Raw genomic sequence first — 22545 nt, forward strand, 5'->3', positions numbered from 1 at the left:
AAGTGCGCACGCGTGGTGTACGAAGTACTTCTATCGCGGCGCTGCAATAATTCTTTGCTAAGCCGGAGGATGTGCGCTTGCGCAGTGCCGCGCACACCCTCCTCCAGCTGATTCCTTGGCCGGTGCGGCCGCGTCACTTCCGGTATAGACTTTTGGCAAGGTATAGAGATTTGGCAGAACACCGGCAAGTTCCCCATACAGAATTGCAAAGACACACTAAAAGTGTCCAAAGCTCCGCAGTTTTCAGCAGACAAAAGCCGATCCACAGACAGAAGATTGGCGGGTAACCACCAGTCTCCGTGCCGGAATGTCTGTATCAGCGGGGCATCACGGAGTGTCAGACCGTATATACCTCACTGTCCAGACCTGTCAGCATGTCCGCTCCATGTCAAAATCCCACCGCACTAGGTATGGGCATCAGGGTATCACAATGATGTAATCCCGATTCCCTCCCTAAGCGGGGGGAGTCACGGATAGACTGCATCGGAGCATTACATGATATAATATAGTGTATAACTAATGGACAAACCAAATGGTCACGTTTGGTGAAGACTGGAGGAACTTTGCAGGCGATCCATTAATACATGTTACAAAATAATCCATTTTGTTTGGGATACCACTTTATTGGAATTCATGAATAGTGCCAATCCCTGTCTGTGACTCCGTGTCTCTCTAGCCCCCATTGGGACTTGAGTGACACTGACTCCTGGCGGATTAGTTTGTCCATTAGTGTATAGTATTTTTGGTAGGCGCCGTAGTATATAACATAGTGAACGCACGTAGTTCAGGGAAAAAGTGTAAATGCAACAAGATAGTTAGGTAACTAGTTAGTTAGTATTTTTAGGATAAATAGGCGGAGTCATCAATAGACACCTCACGCCTATTTAGGAATATTAATTATCGATAGTAACCAAAATATTATTAATTAAAGGGGTTGTCCGGGTTCAGAGCTGAACCCGGACATACCCTTTTTTTTTCACCCAGACAGAACCCCTGAGGCTAGCATCGGAGCATCTCATGCTCCGATGCGCTCCCGTGCCCTGCGCTAAATCGCGCAGAGCACGGGCTTTTTTGTTTTCAATAACACACTGCCGGGCAGTAACTTCCGCCCTGCAGTGTGTTCGGTGACGTCACTGGCTCTGAGGGGCGGGCTATAGTGCTGCCCTAGCCGTTTTACTGGCTAGGGCAGAGCTAAATCCCGCCCCTCAGTGCCGATGACGTCACCGGGGTTCCTGTCAGCCCCATGGAGAGCCCCAGTACGTCACCGGAACTCCTAAAAATGCCTTTGCCCTGCGCGATTTGGCGCAGGGCAAAGGAGAGCATCGGAGCATGAACTGCTTCGATACTTAAAGGGAACCTGTCACCATGATTTTGTGCATAGAGCTGGGGACATGGGCTGCTAGATGGCCGCTAGCACATCTGCAATACCCAGTCCCCATAGCTCTCTGTGCTTTTATTGCGTTAAAAAACAGTTTTGATCCATATGCAAATGACCTGATATGTGTCCTGTGTCCGGAGAGGAGTCCAGCGGAAAGGAGCCCAGCACCGCCCCGCGTCCTCCGAATCTCCTCCTTGCTGGCTGACGTCACAGAGCTGGAGCGCCGAAATCTCGCGATGCGCGAGCTAGCGCCTGCACAGTGTCGGCATCATGTTCATTCCCTGTACTGGCATCAGCACAGGGAACGAACTACGCATGCGCTAGCTCGCGATGCGCAAGATTTCGGCGCTCCAGCTCTGTGACGTCAGCCAGCAAGGAGGAGATTCGGAGGACGCGGGGCGGTGTTGGGCTCCTTTCCGCTGGACTCATCTCCGGACACAGGACTCATATCAGGTCATTTGCATAGTGATCAAAACAGTTTTTTAACGCAATAAAAGCGCAGAGAGCTATGGGGACTGGGTATTGCAGATGTGCTAGTGGCCATCTAGCAACCCATGTCCCCAGCTCTGTGCACTAAATCCTGGTGACAGGTTTCCTTTAAGTCAGGGGGGCTGCCGGGGTGAAAATGGAGGGATGTCCGGGTTCAGCTCTGAACCTGGACAACCCCTTTAATATTCCCTTTAACAGAGGGATAGATTTGCAATATTACATTCACAATATTGATCCAGAATGTTTTCCCTGGTTCCTTGCATATTATTTCATTATTTGATGCAATATGGAATTAAAAGATTGTTATATTCAAATAATTTTTGCACTATTGTGTAAAAAAAAAAAACTATCAAAGTATATAAATATTCAGGAAAAGTAGATCTTTCAAACAATAACTCATAAGTGTCCCTCTTTGACAGAATGAATGGAGGGCGGCTGCGCATGCACAGTGCGCTCTCCTTAACTGTCTCCGCTCCGTTCTCCTTGTAGGTGCGGGTCCCAGAGGTGAGTCCCGCACCTATCAGACAATGGGGGCATATCCTAGCGATATGCCCCCATTGTCTAAGATGGGATAACCGCTTTAAGTAAGTAGTCTGTAACCATGGCAACACCTAGCTCTACATAGGTGCTGTATAAATAAATTAGTAATTTTTTTAATTGCATGTACACAACTGTGTCTAGACCTCTGTGCACCAAATGTTGCCGAATAGTCACATAGGGCCCCATGGAAGAGTCTGTTGTCCATAGCAACCAATCAGAGCTCAGCTTTCATTTTTCCAGAGCAGTTTAGGAGATGAAGCTAGGTTAATAAATGAAAGAAGTGATCTGATTGGTTAGCACACATAACGGCTCCTTGTCCGATAGTTGTTTTTTTTTCTTCTTCTATCTGGGCGCGTTATTTCCTCAGGTCACGTGTTTCCCGGCCCTTTTTTTTTTTTTTTTTTTTTTTTTTTTTTTTTTCTTTCAGACCCCCGCAGGAGATGCATTGTGGGAAACGTAGTTTCCAGTCATGTGACGCATATGGGGGGGGGGGGGGGGGGGCGGCGTTTCCTGCGGGCGCGGTCCCGACACCGGCAGGTGGGCGGGGGGTACGCGCCCGAGATAGAGACATCTGAGACAGCCGGTGGGGGGAGAGACAGCAAGGAAGAGAGCGCTGTGTTGTAGACTAGGCTTATCTGGGTGTAGCAGGTAGAGAGAGACAGCCGGGGAGTAAGACGGGAGAATTACAAGAGAGGGAGTCCGAGGATGACATAGAGAGAGAGAGAGGGGGGTGGGGGGGAGATTATCAGCTGAGAAGAGACAGGCCTGGGATGAAAGCAATGTGAAGAGAGCTTATATCCAGGAGTCTGTGACAGGGGCCTGCTTATAGAGACAGCCAGAGACCTCAGGGGATAAGGTTCTGTGGTGAGGCCAGGACATGGCGAGCAAGTGACAGACGGCGAGAGTGACACCTGCCCGGCCACCAGAAGAGACGTCCCACCATGTCAGCACCACGGGCTCCGAACAAGCTGTCCAGCACCGAGCGTCCTGTCCGAGGTACCACCACCAGACTGACCGCAACGTGACCCCACTGACCATGGCACCACCCTTCCCCATATATCCCACCAGAGCTGACCAGTCCGACTATTCATGGACGCTCATACCCATGAGCACCGAACAAGCTGTCCAGCACCGAGCGTCCTGTCCGAGGTACCACCCCCCGACTGACCACGATGTGACCCCGATGACCATGGCACCCCCTTCCCCATATATCCCACCAGAGCTGACCAGTCCGACTATTCATGGACGCTCATACCCATGAGCACCGAACAAGCTGTCCAGTACTGAGCGTCCTGTCCGAGGTACCACCACCCGACTGACCATGATGTGACCCCGATGACCATGGCACCCCCTTCCCCATATATCCCACCAAAGCTGACCAGTCCGATCATTCATGGACGCTCATACCCAAGGGCTGCGAACAAGCCGTCCAGCACTGAGCGTCCTGTCCGAGGTACCACCACCCGACTGACCACGATGGGACCCCACTGACCATGGCACCCCCCTTCCCCATATATCCCACCAAAGCTGACCAGTCCGACTATTCATGGATGCTCATACCCGTTGTAACCACCTTGTTAAGATGTTGAGTGGCGCTAATCTCCATTTACAAACCCATTATTGAGTTAATATCGCTGAGGGGCCCTTGTTCCGGACCCAAACCTATCAGCCAGGGTGGCTACAAAGAGCGTCCATCAATCTGGAGGACTTGACCTGTCCATGCATTACCTAGACAGTCCATCAATTCAATGAGAACTGTGTAATGTTCCACTTACCCTGTGGTGGCGCTGCAGAGAAATTGAACAGGTTTCCCCCCCATAGATTGATGAAGGTCCATCTTGTGGTCAGGTTATCTCTAGTTGCGGTTGGAACACTTTCATTCTGCAGATGCATCAAGGCTCTGGTCACATAATTTCAGAAGATGGACATCTAGTGGTTGGAAATTATGTGGATGTCCATCGGGTTTGGGGTCTTTGGTCAACTTGAGCCAGACTTGAGTTGCAGGTTGACCCCTCTTGTCCATCCTTAGACATCCTTCCTTAGGATTGCAGATGCCTCAACAGACTTTACTGACCCCTGATGACTCCAAATAACTGTTTCTCATGACTCGACGACCTTTGTGATCACCCTAGGTATTCCCCATTAGTTTTTCCTACTGCTACTAACCTTCTGGCCATTGTGAGAACCACCTCAAAACTATTTGCAACTATGTATCACTGCGTGTAACCTTCTCTCGAATGTAGATACTATGTCTAGTAGTTCCATATTGTTGTGTTCTTTCTCATGTTTGGTTCTGGTTTTGTCACCCATGGTCATCACTAGCTTTTCACAGCATAGCCTGTCCTGCTAACTGACCCATGTCTGGTCCTTGGTAGTCACCCATGGTTGTTCCTAGATTTTTGCAGAGTGGTAACTTTTTATCTACAAACCTTTCTGTTTTGTTTAGCCCATGGTTGGTCTTGGACTGGTCACCCATGGTCGTTCCTATCACTTTACATGACCTTTCTTGCCTACTAACCCACAGGTGATCAGTTTAGCTCTTGCTTGGCCTTTAGTACTGACCCATGGTTGTTCCTTGAAGTTTACAGCATGGCCTATACTTATATCTTTGACTGTTCCCTTATTGTTGGTCCTAATTAGTCACCCATAGGTCTTCCTAGCAGTTTCCAGCTTGGTATTCATAACCTATTGGTTGAATTCAGCTCATGTCAGGTCAGGTCCTGACTATTCACCCATGGTCATTCCTCACTATTCACAGCATGGCCTTTCCTAGCTACTATCCCAAGACCATTCACATCTGTTGAGTCTAGCACATTTTAGATCTTCAGGACAACCTACTGGGTCATTCCTAATAGTGGACTACCACATGACAGTTTTCATTTACCTACCTTTTGCTTTTTTTTTTTAATTACTAACTTCTATCTAACTTCTAACCCTTTCCTCTTCCCATCCTTTAAAGGGGTTCTCCCATTTTACCAGGAGCCAGCAGCCTGGTCCACTAAGCTAAGGATTCATACTTATCTGCTTCCTGCTGTTTCGGTCCTCCTCGCTGCCTCTGGTGTCTTCATCTTCTGGTCCCCACATTGGTTACATCCGGCTGGCCATTATCTCATGCTCCTCTGCAGCCAATGACTGACTTCAGTGGTGACATAGAAGCAACACGTCACTGCTGAAGCCAGTCACTGGCTGCAACAGAGCATGAGATAATTGCCAGCCGGATGTAACCAATGTGAGGACCAGAAGATGAAGACGCCGGAGAGGTGCAGAGCAGGTAAGTATGAATCCTTAGCTTAGTGGACCAGGCTGCTGGCACTTGGTAAAACGGCATTATTTCCTGGAGAACCCCCTTAAGCCGTGCACATGGTTGGTTTTAATGGAGTATTCTAGCATATCGCTAGTAGATGCCATCACTCTCAGATCAGTGGAGGTCCAGCTTCTGGGAATGAAGGGGATGCAGTGCTGGTTTAGTCATTGGCTGCAGCGGTTCCATTGCACAGCAGTCCCCTGGATGGCTGGGGGGCCAGTGTACTGGAAAAACTCAGAAGGGGCCACAGCGCTAGACTAGTGTATCTTCAGGATCCCAGAGGCCGGAACCCCACGATCATGAGGTGATGCCATGTCCTGGAGGCAAGTTATCACTTTATAAGATGGGAATACCCCAGCTATTAGGCCTTTTCTTGGGTACATCTTCTTCTGGTAAAGATGTTTGACAGATACTCAGCCCACCTTCCCAGCCTCCTGAATCCCTCCTAGACAATCCCTTTAAGTTGTCTCCTCAGCCAAGGAAATAGATTCCATTTTCTCAGCTACTTGTACTGGGACCCACAAGTAATGATGGTACTTGTGTAGGTCTCGCTCCATCCCTCCTAGGACTTGGCCGGTCCTTGCTATCATCTGCGTGATGACGCTCGTAGCGGTATCATTACAGTACTCGGAACACAAAAGCCTCCTGTTCCTCCTTTGCTTCACACACCTGCGTTCACATCTGCGTGCCGGCGAATGCCGGGCATTGTGTAACTGCACACAGATTTGCAGATATTTTTTTTTGGTGGAGACTTGTGCGACCCCACGTAATGCTGCACGGGGGCCACTCCCGTTGCCTTATTGCCCTGTCTCGGCATGGTAATGCATGGACTCATACCTTCACTTGTTTGTTCTGCTGCCTTTATCAGCTCTTTATGAGCAATGTCATTCCTCCAGCCGATGCTCACAAGTAGCGTCAACGCATTTCAGGCCCCGAGCTATGCAAATGTATGATTGCCGCCAGTCCATGTATTATCTAAGTTATTTCGCATCTTACTAGGGGTCAAGTGCTGATTACAAGGGAAGAACGAGTGAAATTGTCGTACAGGCCAAGTGGGCAGTGGTGCCCATAAAATGTCTCTCCTTGAAGTCCTTGGACCCAGTTGTGTTTGGCGATAGACATTTCTGATGAAAAGACACATTGCTTATCAAAGAGGTTGTCCAGGATTTTAATATTGATGACCTATCCTCAGATCAGACTCCCGGGCACCCTCCCGAAGAAACCGCGACACTCACCGGAGCTCCTATGAGCGTCTCGGCCTCCTTACAGCTTACCTGGAACATCGCCATCCATTGCCTAGCGGCTGCACTTGGCATTGCCGCTCAGCCCCATTCACTTGAGGCCATGTGACCAATGAATGTGATGCCACATGGCCTAGGATCGGCAGGGGTGCTGGGTGTTCGACCCCGCCAATCTGATATTGATGACCTATTCTGAGATTAGGCCATCCTGGAGAACCCCTTTTTAATTTTAAGCGAGTGTCTCTCGCTCTGGAGGACCTGCCCTGTCCACCCATTGATGGGAATGTGTAATGCTTCATTTCCCCTGCAGGGGCGCTACACAAACATTCAACAGTGAAGGTGCAGCGACGCGGTGACATTTTTATGTAATGCTTGCCGTTGGTGGTCGCCCTAACGCGGCAGTTGCATTTTGTGTCGCAAGTCGCGCGCCGTGTAGCAAAACTCTTACTGATCGCAGCTTATTGTCAAGAGACCCTTCTAATAGGTGCATAGCGGAGAGCCCCTTTAAAGTGATCCTCACCACAGAATGCATAGTACAATAGCGCTGGAGGAGTTAAAAAAATAAAAAATAAATAATTAAACTCACCTTAATCCACTTGATCGCGGAGCCCGGCTTCTCTTCTGTCTCCTTCTTTGCTGATTGCAGGAAAAGGACCTGTGGTGACGTCACTCCGGTCATCACATGGTCCATCACATGATCCATCACCATGGTAAAAGATCATGTGATGATCATATGATGACCGGAGTGACATCATCAAAGGTCCTTTTCCTGCACACAGCTAAGATGAAGACAGAAGAGATGCCGGGCTGCGTGAGCAAGTGGATTAAGGTGAGTTTAATTATTATTATTTTTTTTAACCCCATCAGCTCTATTTTACTATGCATTCTGTATTCAGAATGCTATTATTTTCCCTTATAACCATGTTATAAGGGAAAATAATAATGATCGGGTCCCCATCCCGATCGTCTCCTAGCAACCGTGCGTGAAAATCGCACCGCATCCGCACTTGCTTGCGGATGCTTGTGATTTTCACGCAACCCCATTCATTTCTATGGGGCCTGTGTTACGTGAAAAACGCACAAAGAGGAGCATGCTGCGATTTTCACGCAACGCACTAGTGATGCGTGAAAATCACTGCTCATGTGAACAGCCCCATAGAAATGAATGGGTCGGGATTCAGTGCGGGTGCAATGCATTCAACTCACGCATCGCATCCGCGCGGAATACTCGCCCGTGTGAAAGGGGCCTAAGACCTGTTCAGTTTCTTTCACCCTGAAATTCCTTGAGTCCTTCCTGTCTGCAAAATGTGGTGACCAGGTGACAACGGTTCCGGCAGCCATATTGGTCTTTACCCATATTCCTCAGAAACGGGTAAGCCCATGTCCGCTATGTTCCCTGGGGTCAGCCAAGGACCCCCCCTCCCCCTTACTTTAGGGGTGCTGTCAGCTCTGGTTTGAATCTGCTGGTGCTCACACTTTCCTGACAGGTCCGTCTCATTAGAGGCGAAGATACGATCATATAATTTTCCCTGGAACCGTTCCAGGCAGACAAGAACCCGCGAGTACCTATCACATCAGAATTTTTTTTTCGGATGATCGTCTGTGCACGCCTTGTCAAGTATGACCTAGTTTTCGTATGCGTTGCTTGCGTCTAGAATACATTTGGCTCAGGTATGTACGATCTGTCTAAGATGACTATCCCAGTTCTCTGCAGGGTAATCTAGCAGTCCTGTGTCCCTGATCAGGGATCTCCCTCCCCCTCCTGACTCACTAATAGGATTTCCTGCCCTCCTCCCCCACGCCAGCTTTGCTCTGAGGTGTGTGGCGCGGCTTTAAAGTGCCTCTGTGCCTAGGTAATCCTCTGCCTGGTGGGACAGAGGCAGCATGGGGACAGGTAACAGCCAGGTCGCCCATGACGGGGACACCTCAGGGGGACAGGCTGAGGAAGAGGACAGGATCCTCGTTACTCCGCCTCCTGTGATCCCAGAAGCTGCAAGGGGAGCATCCGGTATGGGGTAAATTTGGGATGGAGGCGGCATAGCTAGTAGATGATAGTGGACTACTACTCCCATTTTCCTATAACATAGACTGCAATGCAATTTTGTAATGTTCATGTGACTTCTTGGATGAATGTCACTCATACGCCAGGCTATATTAGTAATAGCTTTGATATTTTAGGGTGCATAAGCCCTCGTCGGCATGAAACGCGTGCACACATACACCTGCCATATACAGTGCTTTGTTGCATAGGTGAGGTGTCCCCTTTATAGCCAGCATAGCCGTACCAGCCATAGAAACCTGTAGCCTGCATGTCCTGGTTCACCCGGCATTAGACGAGAGATAATTGTCACCGAAACGCGTCATTAGGATCTTCTTTTTTTTGGGGGGGGAATTGTAGTTTGCTCTTCGACCATTTTCTGTCAGCAAAAGGTTTACCATGTGGGGTGTTTTAGGCCATAATCTGAACTTTAGGTTAAAAACGATCACATTGGGGCAAGTTGAATATAAAACGCCCCTGTAAAGCTGTTTCTTGTCAGCGTCGTAGACGTTTGGTCTCTCTGACCCTGGTTCCTGTCATGTGGCATGTACACTAATATATTATTAGAATTTTAGACCCATGTCCTTTCCTCAGACGGGCCTCAGGAGAGTTCCTCTGCGGGGCACGCTGCTTTATTTGAAGGTATCTGTAAAATGATTAGAATAAAGCAAATCGATTGGGGGTAACTATGGGTTTGACTCATCAGGGCGACCTTCTGGTGCCTTCAAGGTGTTATCCGGACCATGGTCGCCAGCTATCCGGACGCTTGCTTGTCTCGATTTCAACTGTATCTGTGTCCTCAGGATGCAGGCACAGTTGGGTACAGTGGTGAAGCAGACGGCCGTCAGCTATCCGTGGTCGGCGCAGGCAGCTTGCTCCGCCTTGTACTGTCTGTGGCTCAGCATGGCAGGCACGATGACGTCATCACATTGCGCCTCCCTGCACTGAACCACTGATCACGAATGTTAAAGCAGGAGCTGATGGTGGCGGTAACTGGGATAGGTAAGTATTTAAATTGGAGGCATGTGGATCATCACTTCGTGGGTGGGCACTTAAAGGGCCCTCTTTTATGGGTGGGTTCTTACGGGGGATCCACTGTGTGGGTGCCACTTAAGGGGACATCATACTGTTTGAGGGGCCACTTAAGGGGGCATCACTGTAAGAGGGGCACTTAAGGGGGCATCATGGTGTGGGGGGCATTTAAAGAGCTAATCCTCTGGAGAGGTCATCAGCATCTAATTGATGGGGGTCTGACACCCGGGACCCCCGCCGATCAGCTGCTTGAGAAGGCACTGGTGCTACTGTGAGCGCCGCGGCCTTCTCACTGCTTACCTTAGGCCAGTGATGTCACGACCATTGGTCACGTGGCCTTGGCGCAGCTCAACCCCATTCAACTAAAGGGATTGTGTGGGATTAGAGGTGTGGCTTACTGTAAAAAAAAATATATAAAAAAATTGCAGCAACACACTCTATTTTTCTTTTTTGTGGCTCGGACCCAGACGGCAGACCCAGGTATGTGGACCTTTACAAGAAGTACTAGAGTGGCTCTGGTCTAGAGAGAGAGATGGGTCTATACATTTAGGAATAGGGATGAATGAAGAAAGGTGTCTGGAGCGCTTCATTAGGACATTAATACATCATCCCTGAGGGGAAGGGAGCAGGGAAGCTACTGAGCATGTCCGTCCACCACTGAATGCAGGAGAAAGTGGACCAGAAGGATAAACAGCAGGGGGCGCCACCAGAGAGAATAATATAATGCTCATTAAAAAAGGACAATATTTTTATTGCATGTATATATAGATACGTCATTTAAAATGCTGGGTTTATTTTCATAGTAATACCTTCTGTGGGATAACCCCTTTAAAGTGGTAGTCCAGGATTTTTACTATTGATGTCCATTAATATCTGATCAGCGGTGTCTGACTCCTGACAACCCCACCAATCAGCTGTTCTGCAGTATCTCCGGGGCCAGAACTACACAGCTCTGAGCACTGTATAGCGGATGGCGCTGCTCCCACTGCAGACGTGAATACTCCGGTAACCAGCTCCGAGCACCATGCAGGGGACACAGCGCCGGAGCTACCGCAGAACGGCTGATCGGCGGAACTTAGACCCCGCTGATCAGATACCAGTGGCCTATCATGGACAACCCTTTTAAGATATAGTACACCTTTGATGGCTATTCCAGATATTCATACTTCCTCCCAAGACACATACACATGAGTGCTGAGGCTTCTCAATCGGGAGAGGAGAAGCAGCCGCCTCCAGATACCTCTGGTAGCAGTTTATCTGCCATGAAAACGAAATGATTGGGCATGTCCATCATGCATGAACCATCCCATGCCCCAACATCTGCCTTTGAAGGAGAGTTGCCGGCTTCACCAAACATTCATCTAATGTGTCTGGCCTCCTGCTTATGTATATGGGAGGTGTATAATATTTATCTGATCACAATAGCTACTTTCGTTAAGAGGGGGGGCGGGGGGGGGGAGTTTTTGCCATCAGTTCTTGAAGTTGATGTGTTGGAAGCAGGAATGCTGAATACATGCAAGGATCTGCGTAACAAGGGCCAAATTGTGATGGCAAGACAACAGGGTCAGGGCCCCTCCATAACGGCAGGAACCCACAAAGCAGTACTAGTAGCTACCAAAAGTTATACAAGGAAGGACAGTTTGGGTTGTGAATCGGCAACGTGGTTGTGGTCACCGAATTCTCATTGATGGATGTGGGGAGCAAAGGCTAGCATGCCTGGTCTGCTCCCACAGAAGATCTTCCATAACCACAGGCGTCAGATCGTTGTAATGACAACTATCCACCAGTTAATGTGTCTACAGTGGTCACGTGAGCCTCAGAACTGGACCGTGGAGAAACGGGAGAAGGCATCCTGGTCTCATGAACCATGTTTACATCATGTGGATGGGTGGGTGCATGTGCGTCACTTACCTTAGAAGAGATGGCACCAGGATGCAGTATGATGCCCTGGGCCACACTACAAAAATTGTCCAGGAACATGACAAAGAGCTCAAGGTGATGACTTGTCTTCAAATTCCCCAGATCTCAATCCAATTGATCGTCTGTGGGATGTGCTGGAGAAAGTCTGTTCAATGGAGGCCACCCCACGCTACTTACAGAAATTAAAGGTGTTGGGCCACAAACTACTTTTGACTCTAAAGTGTATTTTCATCAATTGCTCTAGCTGCCATTCGTCTCTTCCCATTTATTTGTTACGATTTACCTCATTTTCAGTTTTCTCTTATCCCCCATGCTTGAATCCCACTTCCTGGTTTGTCATGTGACTGCTGTCCCTGAGATGTGTTCTGACATCAGCAGATCATGTGACACTAACCACGCCCCTTGTTCTTACCAATGAAGCTTCCTACATTACAAGTCTCCAATGCAGGACGTAACCTACAGCAAGTGAATATCACACAGGTTCCCCCCAGGGCGCAGTGGCAGGCTAGTAACTTTACATGGTTGTATTTGGGGAAAGTGATATAACAGCGATATCTGTTGGGTGGGATACATTTATACTAGGGCTCATGCACACAAACGTATTTTCTTTCCGTGTCCGTTTGTTTTTTTTGCGGACTGTATGCGGAACTATTCACTTCAATGGGTCCGCAAAAATGACGGAAGTTACTCCGTGTGCATTCCCTTTCCATATATCCATATTTCCGTTCCGCAAAAAAATAAAACATGTCTTATTATTGTCTGCTCCTAGAGGCTAATTTGCTTATATTAAAACCTCATGTTCCTCAGTAATGCGGGCACATATGGATATGGGACCAACACAGATGTCTTCAGGTGCCAAGCGCACATGTAACAGGTCAGCCGGTGTCATAGGGACAAATCTGCTGACAGAGGCCCTTTAAAAACCAGTCCATCAGATCACTGCTTATCTCATCAGGTGATTGTCAAATGATCTTAAAGCTAAAAGATATTATAAAAGTCAGTGCTTAAAGGGATTTTCCAGGACTTAACTACTGATGATCCATCCTTAGATGTCGGGACCCCTGCTAATCAAGATCAGATTGGCAGGGGTCCCAATACCTAACATATCGGATATTTTTGCTATCTGTGGTGCCAGTGCTGCAGTAACCAGGCCAGGCCACTACATGGTGCTGTGTAGTACCGCTGCCTAGTCCCGGCGCCACAGCCACTGGAAACAGCTGATCGACAGGGGTGTCAGGAGTCAGACTCCCACCGATTTCATATTGATCTACCCTAAGGATAGGTTATTAAAAGTCCTAGAAAATTCCTTTAATTATATCTGTTTCTGTGGACGCTCAGTACAAGCAATGTCATTGCTGCATTTGACACCCAGCTTCCCCAAAAGGGCACTATTGAACCACCTTGCCGGCTTATATTCTGGCATTACCTCTAAAATCCCATTGTACAGACTGATATGTCTGTACTATGCTGCAGAACATAGTGGCGCTATACAAGCTATGGGAACAGACTAACTTCTAACTTTCTCCTACCCCCCATGCTTGAATCCTACTTCCTGGTTTGTCATGTGTCTGCTGTCCCATAATGCCTTAAAGGGGTTGTCTTATCATGGACAATGGGGGCATATCGCTATGCCCCCATTGTCTTATAGGTGCGGGACCCGCACCTATATCGAGTACGAAGCTCCGCAAGTGAAGGAGGGCGCACTGCGCATGCGCAGCCGCCCTCCATTCATTTTCTATGGGGCCGGCGAAAATAGCCGAGAGCTGTCTCGGCTATTTCCGTCGCCCCCATAGAAATGAATGGGAGCGGGGGCCGCGCATACGCGGTATGGTCCCATTCACTTCTATGGGGGAGCCGGCTTGGTGGTGGCCAGAACGGAGTCCTCTAGCCACCACCTTGCGGGGCTCCGTTCTCGATATAGGTGCGTACCTAGAAGACAGCGATATGCCCCCATTATCTATGATGAGACAACCCCTTTAAGGCATTACATTACAAGGCTTCAATGCAGGACGTAATCTACAGCAAATGAAAATGATTTGCCACGCTCAGAGCCCAAAATAGGTAGGGTGCCTAGCAGGGAAATGCCCACCATGCCATGGAATGGTGCTATGCCCCCCTCCTAGCAGCAGACTTATGTGTTACTTTTCAGGGATGGGATCTGGCAGTGCACCCGCCACAGCACCCAGCAGTGATCTGGTATCAAACGCTGCTAGAAGCCCTTCCCTGGCAGAGACGCCAGCATTGGTAAGATTATAGCACCTTTAGCCGCTGGGCGTGCAACCTTCTGACTGCTCAGGAGAGACGTGCCCTAATTATCTGGATCACTTGGGAGGAGGGGGGCGCTGTAGCGTATCACTGTACGTCTCAGCTATGGACACTATATCTGTGGGTATATTTATCAACATCTTTTCACACATACCGCCCGACTATAACCTTGAGAAACAGGTGCTGCGTTCTCTGACCTCAGAGCAGCAGTTCTTTCTTAGGTTTTGCCTCTATATACCAGTGAGTTCAGTACTCTACGACATGGATACTTAGTAAATGCATTGCCGTACCGAGTCTGTGTTAGGCTCTGTTCACATCTACAGCGGTCAGGTAACTGACGGTAGGGCCTGATCCGTTACATGATGGGGAACATCAAGACCCCTTTGACCATAATGGGTAAAGTCAGGTTTCCTCCATGGTGCACATGATACGCACCTTGGCCTTCACCAAATTTTCATATCATCTGAATTGAAAATATGTGACCCCTTCCCCCCCTAAGTGCACTCATGAAGTGGAGAGTGCCTTTAAAGGGGTATTCTAGCTGAAAGATGCCCTTTAATCTATGGTTTTATGGAAAGGAAAACGTTAATATTCCCTTTAAAGGGGTTTTCTGGGACTTAGCCTGAGAATATATCAGATTGTTGGAATTTGATTTGGACAGGTGCTGCGGCCTCTTGCTTGGACTGTGACGTCACATCCCTCGGTCACATGGCCTGAGCTGCAGTACCAAGCACAGCCACTATGTAATGTAGGGCGCTGTTCTGTGATATACTGTTCCAGGAAGGTGCCCCAATGCTCATCCCTTCAAACAGTTGATCAGCAGGGGTGCTGGCAGTCGGACCCCCACTGATCAGATACTGATGGATAAGTCATCAATATAATTCCTGGACAACCCCTGTAAGAGTTGGGCACGTCCCCAGTTGTGCTCCTATGGCATCACATTTCTACCACTTCCTATAAACTATCCATCTGTACGGTTCCCCGTCTTGACTATATATATTCTCCTATGGGACACTGAATGTAGTTTGCCCATAGCTGTCATTAGAAGGATGTGCTGTATCCCTGCCGCCACTGTGTACATGATTCGGCTGTTGTTTGCAGGATTTTTGCAACGAAAGGGTTACACGGCGTGCTCTGCTGTTTATCTGGGATGTACATCTCTATCCCACACACTTGTGCAGTGCGGGCAGCCATGTCTTGTGGGGGCTGATTCTCTCCCTGCCATGTAATTAGCACTCTGCTCCTCACACACTGACAGCCCCTTGGCATTGCCACAGAAACTGCACAGACAGACCCTATATTTGGGAATACTGTGTTCCCCGGCACCAGCAGGCACCGCGTGTGTATGTGCAGCGCTGTCTGAGTTATGTGTGCCACTTTCACTCTATGGAGCGTTGATTCATTGTTCAATTCCCTTCATTATTCCATTAACGGGATTATTCACCACAAAGAAGAAACTAGACGGCTTCACGTTATCAAAGCTTCATAATATACTCTCCTCCATAACTGCTAATAATGATGGCAATAATAAACACCTCAGTGTATATACAGTATATATCATTTATATAATAGGACTGTTCTCCGGTCTGTATATCAGTGTATAGGACACAGTCTCCGGTGTATATATATCATTTATATAATAGGACTGTTCTCCGGTCTGTATATCAGTGTATAGGACGCAGTCTCCAGTGTATATATATATATATATCATTTATATAATAGGACTGTTCTCCGGTCTGTATATCCGTGTATAGGACGCAGTCTCCAGTGTATATATATATATATATATATATATATATATCATTTATATAATAGGACTGTTCTCCAGTCTGTATATCAGTGTATAGGACGCAGTCTCCGATGTATATATATCATTTATATAATAGAACTGTTCTCCAGTCTGTATATCAGTGTATAGGATGCAGTCTCCAGTGTATATATATCATTTATATAATAGGACTGTTCTCCGGTCTGTATATCAGTGTATAGGACGCAGTCTCCTGTGTATATATATCATTTATATAATAGGACTGTTCTCTGGTCTGTATATCAGTGTATAGGACGCAGTATCCGGTGTATATATATCATTTATATAATAGGACTGTTCTCTGGTCTATATATCAGTGTATAGGACGCAGTTTCCAGTGTATATATATCATTTATATAATAGGACTGTTTTCCGGTCTGTATATCAGTGTATAGGACACAGTCTCCGATGTATATATATCATTTATATAATAGGACTGTTCTCCGGTCTGTATATCAGTGTATAGGACGCAGTCTCCGATGTATATATATATATATCATTTATATAATAGAACTGTTCTCCAGTCTGTATATCGGTGTATAGGATGCAGTCTCCAGTGTATATATATCATTTATATAATAGGACTGTTCTCCGGTCTGTATATCAGTGTATAGGACGCAGTCTCCTGTGTATATATATCATTTATATAATAGGACTGTTCTCCGGTCTGTATATCAGTGTATAGGACGCAGTATCCGGTATATATATATCATTTATATAATAGGACTGTTCTCTGGTCTGTATATCAGTGTATAGGACGCAGTTTCCGATGTGTATATATATATCATTTATATAATAGTACTGTTCTCTGGTCTGTATATCAGTGTATAGGACGCAGTCTCCTGTGTATATACACTGCTCAAAAAAATAAAGGGAACACTTAAACAACACAATGTAACTCCAAGTCAATCACACTTCTGTGAAATCAAACTGTCCACTTAGGAAGCAACACTGAGTGACAATCAATTTCACATGCTGTTGTGCAAATGGGATAGACAACAGGTGGAAATTATAGGCAATTAGCAAGACACCCCCAATAAAGGAGTGGTTCTGCAGGTGGTGATCACAGACCACTTCTCAGTTCCTATGCTTCCTGGCTGATGTTTTGGTCACTTTTGAATGCTGACGGGGCTTTCACTCTAGTGGTAGCATGAGACGGAGTCTACAACCCACACAAGTGGCTCAGGTAGTGCAGCTTATCCAGGATGGCACATCAATGCGAGCTGTGTCAAGAAGGTTTGCTGTGTCTGTCAGCGTAGTGTCCAGAGCATGGAGGCGCTACCAGGAGACAGGCCAGTACATCAGGAGACGTGGAGGAGGGCAACAACCCAGCAGCAGGACCGCTACCTCCGCCTTTGTGCAAGGAGGAACAGGAGGAGCACTGCCAGAGCCCTGCAAAATGACCTTCAGCAGGCCACAAATGTGCATGTGTCTGCTCAAACGGTCAGAAACAGACTCCATGAGGGTGATATGAGGGCCCGACGTCCACAGGTGGGGGTTGTGCTTTTCAGCAGGCCACAAATGTGCATGTGTCTGCTCAAACGGTCAGAAACAGACTCCATGAGGGTGATATGAGGGCCCGACGTCCACAGGTGGGGGTTGTGCTTACAGCCCAACACCGTGCAGGACGTTTGGCATTTGCCAGAGAACACCAAGATTGGCAAATTCGCCACTGGCGCCCTGTGCTCTTCACAGATGAAAGCAGGTTCACACTGAGCACATGTGACAGACGTGACAGAGTCTGGAGACGCGTGGAGAACGTTCTGCTGCCTGCAACATCCTCCAGCATGACCGGTTTGGCATTGGGTCAGTAATGGTGTGGGGTGGCATTTCTTTGGAGGGCCGCACAGCCCTCCATGTGCTCGCCAGAGGTAGCCTGACTGCCATTAGGTACCGAGATGAGATCCTCAGACCCCTTGTGAGACCATATGCTGGTGCGGTTGGCCCTGGGTTCCTCCTAATGCAAGACAATGCTAGACCTCATGTGGCTGGAGTGTGTCAGCAGTTCCTGCAAGACGAAAGCATTGATGCTATGGACTGGCCCGCCCGTTCCCCAGACCTGAATCCAATTGAGCACATCTGGGACATCATGTCTCGCTCTATCCACCAACGTCACGTTGCACCACAGACTGTCCAGGAGTTGGCAGATGCTTTAGTCCAGGTCTGGGAGGAGATCCCTCAGGAGACCGTCCGCCACCTCATCAGGAGCATGCACAGGCGTTGTAGGGAGGTCATACAGGCACGTGGAGGCCACACACACTACTGAGCCTCATTTTGACTTGTTTTAAGGACATTACATCAAAGTTGGATCTGCCTGTAGTGTGTTTTTCCACTTTAATTTTGAGTGTGACTCCAAATCCAGACCTCCATGGGTTGAAAAACTTGATTTCCATTTTTTTATTTTTGTGTGATTTTGTTGTCAGCGCATTCAACTATGTAAAGAACAAAGTATTTCAGAAGAATATTTAATTAACTCAGATCTAGGATGTGTTATTTTTGTGTTCCCTTTATTTTTTTGAGCAGTGTATATATCATTTTTAAAATAGGACTGTTCTCCGGTCTGTATATCAGTGTATAGGACGCAGTCTCCAGTGTATATATATCATTTATATAATAGGACTGTTCTCCTGCTGTATATCAGTGTATAGGACGCAGTCTCCTGTGTATATATATCATTTATATAATAGGACTGTTCTCCAGTCTGTATATCAGTGTATGGGACACAGTCTCCAGTGTATATATATCATTTATATAATAGGACTGTGCTCTGGTCTGTATATCAGTGTATAGGATGCAGTCTCCGGTGTATATATATCATTTATATAATAGGACTGTTCTCCAGTCTGTATATCAGTATATAGGACACAGTCTCAGGTGTATATATATCATTTATATAATAGGACTGTTCTCCGGTCTGTATATCAGTGTATAGGACGCAGTATCCAGTGTATATATATATATCATTTATATAATAGAACTGTTCTCCGGTCTGTATATCAGTGTATAGGACGCAGTCTCCGGTATATATATATTGTTTATATAATAGGACTGTTCTCCGGTCTGTATATCAGTGTATAAGACGCAGTCTCCAGTATATATATATCATTTATATAATAGGACTGTTCTCCGGTCTGTATATCGATGTATAGGACGCAGTCTCAGGTGTATATATATCATTTATATAATAGGACTGTTCTCCAGTCTGTATATCAGTATATAGGATGCAGTCTCAGGTGTATATATATCATTTATATAATAGGACTGTTCTCCGGTCTGTATATCAGTGTAAAGGGTGCAGTCTCCGGTGTATATATATCATTTATATAATATTACTGTTCTCCGGTCTGTATATCAGTGTATAGGACGCAGTCTCCAGTGTATATATATATCATTTATATAATAGAACTGTTCTCCAGTCTGTATATCAGTGTATAGGACACAGTCTCCAGTGTATATATATAATTTATATAATAGGACTGTTCTCCGGTCTGTATATCAGTGTATAGGATGCAGTCTCCGGTGTATATATATAATTTATATAATAGGACTGTTCTCTGGTCTGTATATCAGTGTATAGGATGCAGTCTCCGGTGTATATATATCATTTATATAAAAGGACTGTTCTCCGGTCTGTATATCAATGTATAGGACGCAGTCTCCTGTGTATATATATCATTTATATAATAGGACTGTTCTCCGGTCTGTATATCAGTGTATAGGACGCAGTCTCCTGTGTATATATATCATTTATATAATAGGACTGTTCTCCGGTCTGTATATCAGTGTATAGGATGCAGTATCCGGTGTATATATATCATTCATATAGTAGGACTTTTCTCCGGTCTGTATATCTGTGTATAGGACGCAGTCTCCAGTGTATATATATATCATTCATATAGTAGGACTTTTCTCCGGTCTGTATATCTGTGTATAGGACACAGTCTCCAGTGTATATATATATCATTCATATAGTAGGACTTTTCTCCGGTCTGTATATCTGTGTATAGGACACAGTCTCCAGTGTATATATATATATCATTCATATAGTAGGACTTTTCTCTGGTCTGTCTGTATATCTGTGTATAGGACACAGTCTCCAGTGTGTATACACTGCTCAAAAAATAAAGAGAACACTAAAATACTACAATCTAGATCTCAATTATTGAAATATTCTAGTTGCAAATCTTTATTAATTACATAGTGGAATGCGCTGAGAACAATAAAACATAAAAATGATCAATGTAAATCAAAATTTATATCCCATGGAGGTCTGGATTTGGAATGATTCTCAAAATCAAAGTGGAAAATCAAATTTCAGGCTAATCCAACTTCAGTGGAAATGCCTCAAGACAAGGAAATGAGGCATACAACCTACAACGCCTGGGCATGCTCCTGATGAGGCGGCGGATGTTCTCCTGAGGGATCTCCTCCCAGATCTGGATTAAAGCATCAGTCCACTCCTGGACAGTGGATTGGATTCATGTCTGGGGAACGGGCGGGCCGGTTCATAGCATTAATGCCTTCATCATGCAGGAACTGCTGACACACTTCAGGCACACGAGGCCTAGCATTGTCCTATATCAAAAGGAACCCAGGGCCAACCGCACCAGCATATGGTCTCACAATGGGTCTGAAGACCTCATCCCGGTACCTAATGGCAGTCAGGGTACCTCTGGCTAGCAGATGGAGGGCTGTGCGGCCCTTCAAAGAATTGCCTCCCCACACCGTTACTGACCCACTGTCAAACCGGTCATGCTGGAGGATGTTGCAGGCAGAAGAACGTTCTCCACGGCGTCTCCAGACTCTGTCACGTCTGTCACATGTGCTCAGTGCGAACCTGCTCTCATCCGTGAAGAGCACATGTCGAATCTGCCAATCTTGGTCTTCTCTGGCAAATGCCAATCGCCCTGCACCTGACTTGTGGACGTCGGGCCCTCATACCACTCTCATGGAGTGTGTTTCTGACAGTTTGAGCAGACACTTGGATATTAGTGGTCTGCTGGAGGTCATTTTGCAGGGTTCTGGCATTGCTTCTCCTGTTCCTCCTAGCACAAGGGAGAAGATAGTGGATCGCTGCTGGGTTGTTGCCCTCCTACGACCCCCTCCACGTCTCCTGATGTACTGGCCTGTCTCCTGGTATCTGCTCCATGCTCTGGACACTAAGCTGACAGACACAGCTAACCTTCTTGCCACAGCTCGCATTCACGTGCCATCCTGGATATGCTGCACTACCTGAGCCACTTCTGTGGGTTGTAGATACTGCCTCATTCTACCTCTAGGGGTGAGAGCAATGACAAAAGTGACCAAAACAATAGCCAAAATGAATGAGAACAAAGAAATGCTCTGTGGTCAGCACCTGCAGAACCACTCCTTTATAGGGGTTGTCTTGCTAATTGCCCATCATTTCTACCTGCTGTCTGTTCAATTTGCACAGAAACAGGAGAAACTGATTCACAATCAGTGTTGCCTCATAACTGGACAGGTTGATATCACAGAAGTATGACTGACTTGGAGTTACATTGTGTTGCCTTTATTTTTTTGAGCAGTGTATATCATTTATATAATACAACTGTTAAGGGGCGTTAAAGGGAACCTGTCATCAACTTTATGCTAACCTCACTGAGGGCAGCATAAGTTAGTGACAGACATGCTGATGTCAGCGGTGTGTCACACATGAGCTAAACCTAAGTGGTTGCTGAGAACCAGCATCATAATCATTGCAGCCCAGGCCTGGAAAAGAGTCAAATCTACCTGAGAAGAGTCCTGGTTATCCATAATCTCCTGCTCTCGCACCCATCTGCTGATGATTGGCAGTTCTCTCCTAGAGGGAAAGGGAGAAAACGAGGTAGAAGAAAGACTGTCAATCATCAGCAGATGGGCAGGAGAGCAGGAATTCATGAATAACCAGGACTCTTCTCAGGTGGCCGTGACTCTTTTCCAGGCCCAGTCTGCAATGATTGTGATGTTGGTTCTCAGCAACCACTTACTTTTTACTTATAAATGACAGACCGCTGAAATCAACTCACCTGTCTCTACTTTATACTGCCGTTAGTATGGGCAGCGTAAAGCTGATGACAGGTTCCCTTTAATGGATATTATTAGGCCCCATTGCAAGAATCTAAATTCTCATAGCTCCTCCTACTACCGATTGCTGGCCCCTCCCCTTGCTGCATGAACTGTGCTTGCTGCTGCATGTTATATTGCGGTCTATTAGGGCCAGACTGCGATTAAAATACAGCCGTGGACACAAACCCCACCAGCCACATATGATGCACGCTGTGGAGGTGAATTTTGCATTACTTGGTCATGATCCTATATAAACCATCAATACAACAAAGGAAATAAAAGTGGAATGCAAAAATGCCTAATCGCAAGAGCAACACATACTATGATAAAGCTCTGAATACCTGTCCAGCAGCATTCGATACCAGAGTGCATCCCAAAATACCTCCCCACCTTCGCCATATAAATACCACATTGCAGCTCAAAATATCTCCCTAAAAGTGCAAAATAAATACCACCCTGAAGTAC

General features: G+C 46.8%; 1 protein-coding gene across 2 annotated transcripts in view; it reads left to right on the top strand.

The window, feature by feature from the left end:
* Positions 1–2913: 2913 nt before the first annotated feature.
* Positions 2914–22545, top strand: part of PPP3CC (protein phosphatase 3 catalytic subunit gamma) — a 45947-nt gene continuing 26315 nt past the window's right edge. Inside the window, exon 1 of one of the 2 annotated variants that reach the window (XM_040414773.1) lies at positions 2914–3403. In XM_040414773.1, the coding sequence (XP_040270707.1) occupies positions 3349–3403 (55 nt within the window). In that variant the 5' untranslated portion in view covers positions 2914–3348. Of the gene's footprint in view, positions 3404–3503; positions 3557–22545 lie in introns of those variants that run through there. The other variant, XM_040414774.1, reaches the window with a different exon arrangement.

This window comes from Bufo bufo, chromosome 1 (assembly GCF_905171765.1).
Source record: "Bufo bufo chromosome 1, aBufBuf1.1, whole genome shotgun sequence".
NCBI lineage: Eukaryota > Metazoa > Chordata > Amphibia > Anura > Bufonidae > Bufo > Bufo bufo.